The following is a 13,605-nucleotide window of genomic DNA, read 5'->3' as shown; positions in this document are numbered from 1 at the left end:
ATTATTTCGGCATCTTTTTGTGGCCAAAAAAATCTTGTCTCGCTTGTAGTTAATTATGCTTATAACGCTATTGAGTTTCACTTTGCACGGCACACACATCGAGAGCTTCTTACTGGATTTTATTTCGCGGAAAATTGATGGCTGTAGATTAATGACATCTTTTGTAATTGAAGTCAAAGTTCAGTTTGATAACTTCGCATCTTATAAATTAGATCTTAGTGCGGTAGGAAGATAGTCATCAGCGACTGCCAGTAGGTTTGTTTGTATGAGCCGCACGTACGTGACTATGTCTGGCACTCGGCCAGTGTAACTATCGAGCTGCGAATCGAAACAGCCGTAATTATCTGTGTTACGCGGCACCCGATAAACTTAAATGATGCGCAATTTCTTTAGAAGGTTAAATAATATTTAATTTGATTTAAATTGCACAATGTTTAATTTTTAATAATTAATTTCGTTAATTCAAGATTCTGTGCAACAAAATCATAAGACTGATCGTTTAATATTCGATTTCTTGATGTAAAAGAATGCAAATATATGGCAATACAAAATATTGCATATATTTATTATTGGATTTATTTTAAAATTATTAAAATATGCCACATTAGATTTGCATATAAGCAGAAGAAGTTACATTTTGTGTTTTATATTGTCTTGTGCAATATATTTCCATCTCATAAATTTTTAATTTATTATTATTGAAGAATAAAAAAAATTTATATTATATATATTCTGAATCATGTTTATCGTATTCTGAATCGTATTATTATTCAATTATTTAATCGTTCTTTGAAAAATATTTCTACTTGACATTTGATTAACATCTTTTTACATGCATGTGCAACTGAATGCGCTCGTTAGGCTTTTTTTATTTGAAAATATAAAAAGATAATATTGAGATTTGCGAGCTCATTTCGTCTTATGCTATCAACTTCGTGAATAAGACGTCTAGCGCCATCTAGTGTAGACGCCACATGGCTTGTCGCATACGCGGTCGGCATTTTTATTCATTCAACATATGACGTTACACACGTGGCCATCGCATATTGGAGGGCGCTGGCTACGTATTTTTCCCTCTCTCGTAATACTTCACTACGTCCGATTGTATAGCCAGTAAGTGCTGGCAGGTGCTATTTAGCTGCCTTTGCGTTCGGCTCGTTTTATTTTTGCTGCTACGGTAAGCACCCGGCTATCTGACAGTTACTTCGCCATTTGAACACTGGACTGGATATCTGCTAACGTAAGTCTCATTAAGCTTGCTAGTTTATCGATGCCCTTTAATCTGACAAGCCTTCGTTATCTAACCGCGACTGCCGTTCTCGGGGAAACCCTTGACTGCTCCGAGATTAAACATTACGCTTGACGCAGGAACTTTCACCACGAATCTCGCGAATATTTTTTCACTCGCTCGTTTGTCTGTGGCCTTGATGGTGTTGTATGTTTTTCTGCATGCTTTAACACGTTCACACTCATGATATTTTCAAACTCATATACATGCCTGTGAGATTGTCCTCTTTCGGCACACATGTGGAGCAAATGGTGTGTTGCAATAAAGTTTTATTGATTGAGCAAGCAGAGTTAAAAATGATAATAATCGTTCATTATACTCTTATCGTTGCTTTATACACTTATTGTGAGAGATATGTTGTATCGAGATATGTTGAATATTAAATAAAATCAAGAATAAACATACAAAAATATTACAAAATAAAAATGATGTAAAATATATGAAAAATATATTTGTATTTACATAATGTAAAGAATAATAATATTATTTAAAAATACATGTATATGCAGAGTTGATTGTGCAATGTTTTACATTATTTATTTCATTCTCATCTCTTTTGTAAGAAAATTTTGTTTGTAATTTGTTATGTAAAATATGTATTTATATTGTATTATATTGTATGTAACATATGTTTCTGCTGCAAGAAAAAAATAACAAGTTGCATTGTCATTTTTTTTAAATAATCATGATGTCCTTACAATGTTAATATAATGTCTTGTTTATTTCAGCATTATCTTTACATGGTTGTACAATTATTAATTATATATTCATGTATTTCACTTTGAAAATCGCTCTGTTGCTTGCTTCATGTTATTAATTTTCTTTATCTTTGCAGTATCTTAATGGTAACTATGACTAATAATTTTATTCATTTGTTATGCCATTTGATTTTTCATGATACCAAACTGTGAAAATTTCTAACTTTTATACTTTTAAAAGCTTATTTTTTAAATTACCGCAAGAATTCATGGCTGTTTGCATGTGTTTTCATGAATTCATATAATTTTAACATTTCGCATTTTTATTAACAACATTTCTACGTGTTTGGTCTTTTCACAGCGCGGTATTGCACGCCTACGTATTTGCATGTATTTGCACGATATCATTCTTGTACATATGTTTATATTTCGATCCTGTCAGGTGACGTAAAAAGTCTGACGGATAAGGTCGAATGTGGCTTTCAATGTAAGTCAGTGATAATGTCATCGATTATCTTCTTGTAAATTTTTTTACGGAGTATTTAAATTAATTCAATTTACACTTATTGTTAATCGAGCAGCCTTGACAAATAATAAGTGATACATTAGATAGAAAATAGGAAGATACGATTACATTGACAATGTAAGTACGTTTCTCAAAGTGAGCGTTTTATTTTATATTGGAAATTTTTTCCAACTTTTGATCATTTCTCATTGTTTCGTATTTTCCTCTCGCTTCAGAAAAATGCAGTACCTACTACCACTACTTTTAGTAGTTTTAATAATACAAACGTCGGTCGCGCCGCCGGTTTCACAACAAAAAAAGGACGGAGATCATAAAGAAAACGAGGTCGATGACTCTGGAGATGCGGTAAGATACTTTTAGATTCATTTCATTTATTTCGTTTCTGTTATTTTACAGTATTATAAAAACTTGTTTGTCTCTACAGGCAAACAATTTGGAATATCACAGGTATTTGAAGGAAGTGGTGGACGCTTTGGAAAGTGACGCGGATTTTCGCGCAAAGTTAGAAAAGGCCGATGAAGCGGATATACGAGTAAGTATTATATTAGTACCTGCAAAATTATTATTATAAAATACATTGTGATTATAATATTTTTTTATTTGTGATGTCCAATGATAATTATTTTTCTTTGCGATTTTAAAATAAACTATATATTTTCATATATAAAATCTTTTTTATATATAAAATAAACTATATACTTTGATTAAAATCAAATATTAATATAATATTAATATTTTCAGATGTCTTTTATATGTTTCAGATTTTTGAATGTAATTTTCAATTGTAATATTTTTGTTTGCAGACGGGTAAGATAGCGCATGAACTGCAATTCGTGGATTATAAGGTTAGAACTAAGCTGGATGAATTGAAACGAGAGGAATTGGAGAGGCTGAGGCATCTAGCTACCAAGGAATACAATTTGGTAAATGGTCTGGATATGGAGCATTTGAAAATAGCGGAGCATTTGGATCACGCTAATACGAATACGTTCGAGATAGACGATTTGAAAAAATTGATCGCGAAGGTAAGACAGTTATTAGTTTTTGCGCAGCTAGTTTTTATGCAGTCTATCTCATTCGATAAAAATATATACATTGAACCATGCATTAATAATCGTTATTAATATATGCAGACCACGAAGGACTTGGCAGAGGCTGATAAGCGAAGACGTCAGGAGTTCAAGGAGTACGAGATGGAGAAAAAGTTCGAGGAAGAGCAAAAGATGAAGGGTAATACTGGTAATAGAACATAACTCTTCGGTGCTTACTCATCATACAATATATATATATGTATATATGTATAATAGTGTATTAATCATCACACTTTTTGATTTAACCAATTTTATTTTGGAAGGCTTGAAGGAGGAAGAGAGGAAGAAATACGAGGAGGAGTTAGAATCGATGAAAAAAAAACATAAAGATCACAAACCTGTAAGTTGGAATGCAGTTATGGATATAAATAGTCTTTTCCTTTGCTGATAAACAATACATATTTCTGCAGTTGCATCATCCTGGTAGCAAGCAACAATTGGAAGAAGTGTGGGAGAAACAAGATCATATGGAGAATCAAGAATTTAATCCCAAAACATTCTTCTACCTTCATGGTAATTATTATCGTAATTAACATTACAGTGATTCTCTTAGCATTACGTTTGGAAATTAGAGTTCAGATAAGTTTATTTTCTATATTTATAAATTCAGATTTGGACGGCAATGGTTTCTGGGATCAGGATGAAGTTAAGGCTTTGTTCCTGAAAGAATTAGATAAACTTTATACCAATGGCGCCCCCGAAGACGATATCTACGAGAGGCGCGAAGAAATGGAAAGAATGAGAGAGCATGTGTTTAACGAGGCTGATCTTAATCACGACGGTCTCATTAGGTATACAAATCAAAATTCACATTCGGAATTACATTAATGTATTATTAAAATCGTAAAAATGGTATTATTTGCGTTTTTGTTTATTGCAGTTATGAAGAATTCTTGGAACAAACAAAAAAGCCAGATTTTTCGCAAGATGAAGGATGGCAAGGACTAGATGAGCAACAGATTTATTCTCAACAGGAGTACGAAGCTTTTGAGAAACGTAGACAGGAAGAGATCCAGAAAATGATTGCCAAAGGAATGGTGAGCGTGATTAATCGTTAATTGTTGTGCGTGGTTTTGAGTGCACATAAAAATGAGTAGAAAAATTGTTGTGTGTCGCAGTAATTGCTACAAGATTTAATCCCCGCATATGCCGAGTGATTTCATTTTATATATTATTTTTATACAGGTTTGAGCGTTACTTAAATTTTCTTCCTCGCTTCAGTATACACTTCTTCGACAGCATGTACGAGCTAAAATTATAGTGTCTTACTCTTTTGTTTCTCTAATCGAGTAGATCGTTTTTGTAGACGTAATTACGCACTACCGTAATTACTAGCACGATAAGCATACTTGACATACTTGATACGACTCGTTCGACAAACTTGTGTAGGCGTTATCGCTGTCGCTTCGAAAGACGTGTCGTCCGTAGTGATTAGAATAATTAACTTAGCTTGTGCACTTTTTGTTGTTGTTGTTAGTTACCACCACCCCCTGAAACTGCACATCTACCTGTTCAACAGAACGAGGTGAGTAACTGCAAAACTGTGAAGCATTTTGCAAACTCCTTAGCAAACTTGATATTATTTGTTTTTAACGCATCGTTTTGTTTCACAGTTCCCATCGTACCAGCAACAGTTACCGCCTCAGCAGTACCATCCTTCGCAGTATCCGGGACAGGTACCGCCGCAACCGATGGTAGGTCAAGCACCGCCACCGCAATATCAGGGTCAGGTGCCGCAACAGCAACCCTATCAGCAGCCTCAAGTTCCGCCGCAGCAACATTATCCAGGCCAGATTCCACAGCAGCAACAATACCAAGCACAGCAGGCGCAGTATCAAGTGCCAGTACCGCAGCAGCAGCAGCAGCAGCAGCAATTCCAGGCTCAACAGGTTCAGCCGCAATTCCAGGGTCAACCTCAGCAGGCTCAACAACATTACCAGGGACAGCCACCTCATCAAATACATCAACAAACGCAACAACAAAATCAAGTGCCACAGAATACTCAGGTTAACGCTCCGTCGAACGATCAGGGAGCTGTGCAAGGCAGCCAGAATCTTCCACAGCAACCAGATCCGAAATCCATTCATCAAGAACTCCATCAGAATAGTATACCAAAAATGCAGAAGGTCTAGATAATACAAAATATCGATCGAATAGTTGATATAAACGTTTTTAGTTTGTCTCTTTGCAAAGCGTGAACAGCGTGAAAAGCGTGAAGCGGAAAAAAAATATCAGTTCAATAGTTTTCGAATTCAAGAGGTTACATGAGATCTTCAGGAATTTTCATTTCAGGAAAGTATAATTTTTTCACACTATTCATGTGTTCTAAAAATTTTTAATTGGAAATATTAATGCGATACTAGTTGCAATACTAATGTTACAATTATTTATATTATTTCAAGTTATCAAATTTGCTATTTTGAATATGCTGTTCAAAGATTTTTAGACGATGAAATGTATTAAACAAATTCGTTTGAAGGATTTGTAGTAAACTTACCAAAATTAATCAATCTTTTTCAGGGAAGATTGTTTTTATTAGATACTCGATAAATAGAAATTATTTATATTGTATAAATGCTTGCTGAATTGTTTATGGAATAAATGTTTTCTGAAAAAGGACTATCCATCAGAGCTCCAACATTTCCTTGCGTAAACCGATTAAGGCCCAGACAACGATTAAGTTCCCTTGTTGAGTGAAAACCAAGTTTCTTAATGATAACTGATTTTTATGGCAAAATTCTGATGAAAGTTCTGCTGACAAGTAGACAATTTAGGAAAAATAGGATAAAAAGCAATATTGAGGGAGGGATAAATTTACAGAAAGAGACGCATTATTCGTTTCTCATATTTATTTGTTATTGCATACTGTTTATGTTAGTATATTACTTAGGTATACGTGCCAAGTAGCAACTTAAATGTATGATTGCGTGATTCATCTGTTTGTTCCACCCGTCAAGCGCGCGGATAGGTAGGTAGGTAGGTAATGTAACTTGCTTACTCCACTATATATAGGGTGTATTTATAAGTATAGCATACCTCGGTAGAACGTCATCTTACGAGCTAATCGGTAATAAATAAAAGTTGGGCTCGGGGCCGAGTCTGGGAGGGGCGGGATGGGGAAGGGAGAAATCTGAGGGGGAAACGCGTTTAATAATGGGCTAACGATTTTGCGTTTCTGCGTCCGTGACTAAAACAAATCGCGCGCGAAGCAGCACGTCTTCGCGCGTTTTTCTTTTTTTTTTTTTCTTTTTCTTTTTCGAAGTAAATCGGGAACGAACGTCGTTTCACGAGTCGTCGTCACGGCTACATCTCGCGCGCGTTATCACGCGTTGTTTTATAATCTATCGGTACGGGCGACTTATCCAACAAATTGGGCTACCTACTGAAAAGAAATACTTGCCTGTATGTGCTTTTTCTCAGTTTTTCTTAAAGGCGGAAAGTAAAACGATAGTAACTATATAAAATATTGCCGTTCGCCATTGTCGTCGCACACGACGAGTGCGACGAGCGCGCTTATAATTGATTGTAACGATTCCGCTTGCACTGTCTCGATTGAATCATCCACGACAGGTTTTCAATATTCCGTGCGGCGAATACGAGAAATAAATTCCTAGATCATTAACATAATATAATAATTGTTTACTAAAAAAATACGCATTTTCTCCAATAAACTTTTAAATTATACTCTTAAGAAGATCTATATTAGAAATTTGTCATTTTAAATAAATCTCTTAATTATAATAATAAATAAGACATTTATTAAAGATTTGTCATTTCTAATAAATTTTTAAATCATAATTAACTTAAATATCTTAAACTCTTAAGTAGCTCTAACAGATCTCTCGTATTCATCGTACAAATATTCAGAAAACAGCTTGTATTGCATTAAAAGCAGAATTGCTAAAACGCGCGATCGTAACATGAGACTCTGACGTTTATGATAATACAAGAAAACTTATGTCTGTTCAAAAAATTATGAAAAAAATTCTGGTAGCAGCGAAATACTTCAAAATAAATTTAAATCAATCCGATTCTCTAAATTCTGCAAACGTCGCGCGCTTTCTCTTTGCAACTGAATCGAGGCAATGCCGAAGAGGTCTGAGAGCTCGCCGATCACTCGGGCAATTGTGAAAAAACACTTTCGGAAAAGAAAGAAATCACTTTCCTCTTCGAAAGAAATCCGAGTGCGGCTCGCTCCGTGCCCTCCGACGAGCGGAAGGAAATAAAATCCGGATCTTAGGCTACTTAAAGGGGAATCTCAACGAGAATTCCTCGCGAAATAAATATGTTACATGTTACAATGATAACGATGAACCTTGCCGTACATGCTGCTCGTCCTCTATTTACAGTAAAGACAAACAATCTCGTTCTCTCGGCTTCTTGGAGAGTGTGAATGTACATGTGTGTCGCGTGTCTGTACCCTCTTTGCTGCGTTTCCCTTCGTGTATGTATATGTATGTGTATACAATATGTGTTACTCGGGCTCGTGTGCGATTAAATAACCGGGTTCGGAAAAGTGTGCGATCCTATTGCTCGACTAATAGTTCTCGCGAAATAAAAAAATGCCACATCTAAGTTGTTCCTTAAATGTTAACTATAGTAGAGAAAACGGAAAAACCGCGCGGCGTGTGTATCCTCACGCGGCCCCGACGACGCGCGTCGTGTGGGAGAATCGGACAATCGCACAATCGCGCGGCCCGTGCGATTCCAAATAATTCAGGCGCGATCGCGTCGGCTTGAGCTATTTCACGGGAAACGCCGTCGTCGGCCGCGCGTTCTGTAAACTAGTCGTAAATCGTGTGTACGGAGACTACTTATGCTCTGTTTATAATCGGCTGTCGCTGTTCGCTGTGCAACTCGCTTTCTCGCAGCTTTATTTTTTTTTTTTTCCTTACCACTCAATACCGCGGCAATAACGACGATCAAAGGAAAGATTTTACACGTGCGTGGAACGAAAGCTCTCGCCGATCGATTTCTGCATGCGTGTGATCTGAAACCGCCGGATCGCCTGTCCCGCGTTATCGATAGTCTCACTCTAGATATTTTTAGCTGCTAAATTTTTTTACGTTTTAAAATATATATATCTGTTTAATTTTAATTACTTAATTATACGGACAAAAGTATTATAAAATTTATGAAATTAGATTTCGATTTAGTGCAAAGCCTGCGGCGTGATTTGCTGAAGTGGAAGAAAAGTAAAATGTGCAGTCGGTGCGTCTATCGATAAACGGGATACGCGTCCGCCAGTTGAAACAGAATTGGCTCTAAGGTAGCGCCAGAGTCACGCACGTTTATTCTTTTTTGTCGGCCCGATAAAAATCCTACGAGCTACTTTGTCTTCTCGACTCTAAAGCCATCAGCCTTTAGTTCGCCTAGCGCAAAACTCTGCCCGTGAACTTTTGTTTCGTCCTCGACGACGTTCGGAAAAAAGAACCGCGGCCTCTTGTTTTTTTTTATCTCGCTTCATCTCTCTCACTCTCGCTCTCTCTCTCTTTCTCTCTTTCGCAATAAACGCACTCAGCCTCAGTATAATCCTACAGCGTCAATATATCAATTTTTATTTATATATATTTATATATATATAATATACTTTTTTTCTCATATATATATTCACTTTGTGTTCTATATCAATAATAGCGTATTAGATGCTTTTTTTGTTCACTTACGTCTTAGGTATGTAATATAGGTATTCTTTTTTTCACCATCTGTTCACAGATACATATATGTATATATCAAAATGTGGAAACGAAAGGGTCCTCTCGAAATAGCCGTTCTCCGTTCTGTCGGTCAGCTGTTCCTCTTTCATTTTTTTACGCTCTTTCCCCCTATCTCTAAAGTACGTTCGACTTTATTTGCTTTGCCGGGAAACCAAAAAGGAAAACATCTCGAGAATATGCCATTCAGGGTATTACCTGTGTGGATTGATCCAAAACACAAATTTTGTCGGGTAGTTTGTTGCTTCGGACATTCATTCTGACACGCACACCGAGTTCGTATATACATTGCGTATTCGACATGTAGGACAGTTCGTCGGTTAACCAAGTATAATTAAAAGTTTATCGCGAGTTTGCCATTTTTGAGAAACTTCAAGGAGCGAATATTTTGGCGGGCAATTTGAGAATAATCCAAAAATTTGCACATTGAAAAGGTGAAGATTTGCATATCGACATCAAAGCGTGATATACACACACGTCACAGATTTGATTTATTTAAAGATAAAAATAATCAACAGAAGTATCGATTCAAGGAGAACGGAGCGAGTCGGTATTACGCAACGCATCTACAAACATGATCTCACGTAATAATGCATTCAGCAGAATTTCGAATGACTTTTCTCGTCGCTTAGTCAAGTGGTCACGGTCTACGGGACACTTAAAATTTTTTTTTGGAAGGCACTTACTACTTTTTTCTTTTTATACAATATTTAAATTTTAAACTCTTCCGCATTCGCTCTCTCTTCCCCACGCTCTCGCGACCTCTCTTTCTCTCCTTTCTTTCTCTCTCTCTCTTTCTCTCTCTCTCTCTTTCTCTCTCGCATCTGAATTTTTCGCGACTCGGGCTGCGCGTCTCCACTAAATTTTACCCCGCCGTTCGCGTAACCCTTCTTTATTTTTTGTTTTGCCGCCGCACGTCTCGCGCGAATTTACGTTTGAACACATTATGCCTAAATGGTAAATAGAATTCGCACTTTCCGATTCTCGCCGAAATGAAAAACGTGGTCGATCGAAATATCGCAACGCGTATACTAATAACTCGCCGTTCACATCGCCTCGCGACGCCGTCGTATTTTCGCACAAAAAATCGCTTGTATCAAGAATAACGTATTACATTTTTTTTTTATTTTTGGCATGCCCGATGTTTCGTTTTCTAATCGCCCCGATACGTGCTACGAACGCGCGATCCTCTTTTCCCTTCCCTTCTTCCGTTTTCTTTTTTTTTTTTTATTAGAAATCTCCTGGCTGCATGAGCGTGGCGCGAGAATCAATTTTTTTCCTTCAACGATTTTTTTACCCTCTCTTCCGTAAAGTTTCCCAGACAAACGGATAACACGGATGGCTCATTTCGCCAAAAGCCTCATACGAGCAAAAGCGAAAAGCGATGATCTTTCCCTTTCACCGAAGGCCACTTCGAATTTTTTTTTGTTTACTTTTTACACTTACAAGGAGTCTCTTTCTCTCTCATTCTTTCATACTCTTTCTTTCTCTCACTTTCACACACACATACACGCTCTCTTTCTCTCTCTCTCTTCCGAACCAGCGTGTCGACATTTAGAATCCCCAGAAAATTCGTTTTTGCAACAGATATATTTAGGATTAATATGAAAAATATCCCGCTCATTTATAGTAACGTTGATCAAATAAGAATCTCCATATTAACAGGATTGAAAGGTGATACTTGACGATAATCAAGTATGAAGTTTTAGAACCGAATTTAGCACAGACGATCAGTTACAAAATTCGGCAAATTCTACTTATCCATAATTTTGCTCGGTATTAAAATACTTTACTTTAACTGGTCGGCACGACTCGTTCTTCGATTGTCGAAGGACCCGGGGTCCCTTCGCGGAATCACGCGCGACGTGTAAAATTTTGAAAAATAGCACGATCTTTCAAAAAAAGAGCATGCACCACACTGAGGGCTTTCCCCAGTCCACCCGCTCTGCCATTTATACTATCGCGTTCGCACTCACATTCAGGCTCGCATTCAGGCTCGTATTCAGGTTCGCAATCTCGCACCGATACACGCATTCGTGGTCGCCGAACTCACCGAAATTTCGACACGGTCGTCGTGTCGAGCCACAGTTTCTCGTCCCCTAATCCCTAAACCTTATAATTTTTATACTTGGCATACCCCAAATATGGCAGGAAGGCAATCATTATACTTAATAACGTTACAGCGATCATCTCGGCCTAGAGTGTGCTCGCTTTATAAGCCGTTGAATTTGTTTTCTCCATCTCTAAATACTTTGTCGTACCTTTTTCCCTCTTTCGCTTTTTCTCTCTTTCACTAATTTTTTTTTCTTTTTGCTCGTTTGCTTGCTTGGTAGACAGTCATAATGAATTTTGTACATCTCCCTTACTTATCGAGCTTAGATCGGTGATGTCGCTTACTGCCTGGCGTTAAAAAGATAACGCTCTTGCACAAAGTGTCGCGGACAAAAATTGAGATTTCCCGTTTCATTGTAAGAGAGATTCATAGTAAAATTTACCGCGCGCAAGATGCTCTTGCTTTCATTACTATTAAGATACTTGATGTACTTGGCTTTTCAAAGCAATTTACCTATCCGGAGCGCTTAACTTAAAACCAGATCTATTTTTTAAAAACAACACTTTGTTCTCAAAATAATTTACAGGAATAGAAAAAAATATAGATTTACAAATTCTATAATCTATTACTTTCACAATACTGTTAATAAAGTTTTACTTTCTTAACATAATTCAAAGCGAATTCTTGCGATAACTAAAAATCACAATGTACAAACTGATCCATGACACGTTGTGTAAGGATAGTATAATGTATAAGTCCTGTTCGAGGCGGCTTACTTTCTCGTCGATACTCCGTCTCGAGTAATCCATCATTCGGCAGTAGGCGACTCCTTACGAGTTATTATACATTTGGCATTAAAAGTACAGTTATCGTATATGCGTAGGTATAAATTTCGAGTATGTACCTTGTGTGTGACCGTGTATTTGTGTGTGTATGTATGTACGTCCATACGTGTGTGCTTCGTGTGGAAGTGTGACGTGTAGGTTTTTACCTTTATTACATGTACATAGTCTGTACGACACGACGATGACACGACTATCTAGATTGGAAAAAGGTGGCGCGGCGCGCTCGCGAGGCGCCGGCGACCCAATAGCTATAGTACGTTTGCTAGAAGAAGGTGTTACTCTCTTTTTCGTCTCTCTGCGTTTCTTCTTCCCTGCTGCCGAAGGATCGATCGAACGATCCCTCATCTAGGACGAGCCGCTATCGCTCGATCGTCCTTCCCCGAAGCTGAGCCAGGCGAGAAACTCTCGACGCTCGCTTGTCGTCTCCTTCACACTCTGTGTGTCTCTGTCAATTTTTTTTTATTTCTTTTGATTGTAAGCCTCTCTCTCTCTCTCTCTCTCTCTCTCTCTCTCTCTCTCGAACATCCCTCTAACATACTCGTATGCACAGTACGTCGCGCTCGCGTACAATGTTCAGAATCGCGCGTATGCGGTTATATACTATAAACTGCCGCAAGGAGGTGAGGTGTCGCGAATCAGACGAAGGTCGAATTTCCGCGGGAAGCGTCGAAGCCGACCCTCTTGCCTACCGATCGGTAGGCCTGACAATCTCGAAGAGAGAGGTCCTCGTCAGGATCATCGGCGCTCCTCGTCCTGCCACCTCGGCCTGCGGCGATCCTGCAGAGGCAACGGCGTCGTACCTCCTCCTCGTTTCGCGACAGCCACCGTGGATGGCTTACTATTCGCAGCGTGAATCCGTGAGCGGCTCGAGCTTCACCGGGATCTTGTCCTTGTCCTTGAGACCGTGGGGACTCTTCACCAGGTCGGCGATGTCCTCCTGGAAGAGAGTCTCCGGGCGCGGACTGACGAAGCTCCGCGCCGGCTTGTACGTCATGCCGCTCACGCCGATGCCGACCTCCACGCTGCTGGGTATATGGCCCGCCGGATCCATCAGCGGGCCCAGCGGGCTCGCTAGGGGACTCTCCATCGGGCTCTCGGGCGGGCCGCCCGAGCCTGGGCTCGCCAGGCCGAGATTCAACGGGGAATTGCCGTTGTTGTTGCCACCGGCGCTGCCGGCAAGACTCGCATTACTGCCGCTCGTGTTGTTGTTGTTGTGATGCTGGCTCGCCTGCATTGCCGCCTGCAGGTTCGACGATAGGTTGGTGGACAGGCTCGTCGATAGATTCGTCGCCATCATATCGTGCTGTTGCGAGTGTGCCGCCGCTACCATACTGCACATTTGGTGTCGTAGACCTGGTGGATCATTAGGATGATATAGAGCTTGAAATTT

General features: G+C 38.7%; 2 protein-coding genes across 9 annotated transcripts in view; one reads left to right on the top strand and one right to left on the bottom strand.

Moving 5' to 3' along the window:
- NUCB1 (Nucleobindin 1) overlaps nt 1-6,222 on the top strand; it is a 63,067-nt gene extending 56,845 nt beyond the window's left edge. Inside the window, exons 1-13 of one of the 6 annotated variants that reach the window (XM_067360185.1) lie at nt 1,066-1,240; nt 2,429-2,473; nt 2,568-2,629; nt 2,728-2,857; nt 2,937-3,044; nt 3,316-3,537; nt 3,646-3,751; nt 3,867-3,943; nt 4,014-4,116; nt 4,214-4,394; nt 4,484-4,640; nt 5,081-5,128; nt 5,217-6,222. In XM_067360185.1, the coding sequence (XP_067216286.1) occupies nt 2,732-2,857; nt 2,937-3,044; nt 3,316-3,537; nt 3,646-3,751; nt 3,867-3,943; nt 4,014-4,116; nt 4,214-4,394; nt 4,484-4,640; nt 5,081-5,128; nt 5,217-5,735 (1,647 nt within the window). In that variant the 5' untranslated portion in view covers nt 1,066-1,240; nt 2,429-2,473; nt 2,568-2,629; nt 2,728-2,731 and the 3' untranslated portion in view covers nt 5,736-6,222. Of the gene's footprint in view, nt 1-1,065; nt 1,241-2,428; nt 2,474-2,567; nt 2,630-2,727; nt 2,858-2,936; nt 3,045-3,315; nt 3,538-3,645; nt 3,752-3,866; nt 3,944-4,013; nt 4,117-4,213; nt 4,395-4,483; nt 4,641-5,080; nt 5,129-5,216 lie in introns of those variants that run through there. The other 5 variants (XM_012368119.2, XM_012368118.2, XM_067360174.1 and 2 more) reach the window with 5 other exon arrangements.
- A 212-nt stretch (nt 6,223-6,434) lies between these two features.
- Nucleotides 6,435-13,605, bottom strand: part of LOC105672861 (protein bric-a-brac 1-like) — a 340,962-nt gene continuing 333,791 nt past the window's right edge. For all 3 annotated transcript variants that reach the window (XM_067359977.1, XM_012368048.2, XM_012368051.2), the window contains one exon: nt 6,435-13,568. In XM_067359977.1, the coding sequence (XP_067216078.1) occupies nt 13,054-13,568 (515 nt within the window). In that variant the 3' untranslated portion in view covers nt 6,435-13,053. The remainder of the gene's footprint in view (nt 13,569-13,605) is intronic.

The sequence above is a fragment of the Linepithema humile genome, chromosome 1 (assembly GCF_040581485.1).
Source record: "Linepithema humile isolate Giens D197 chromosome 1, Lhum_UNIL_v1.0, whole genome shotgun sequence".
Lineage (NCBI taxonomy): Eukaryota > Metazoa > Arthropoda > Insecta > Hymenoptera > Formicidae > Linepithema > Linepithema humile.
Note: the sequence above shows the minus strand (reverse complement) of the source record. Positions and strands in the feature narration are given on the sequence as shown.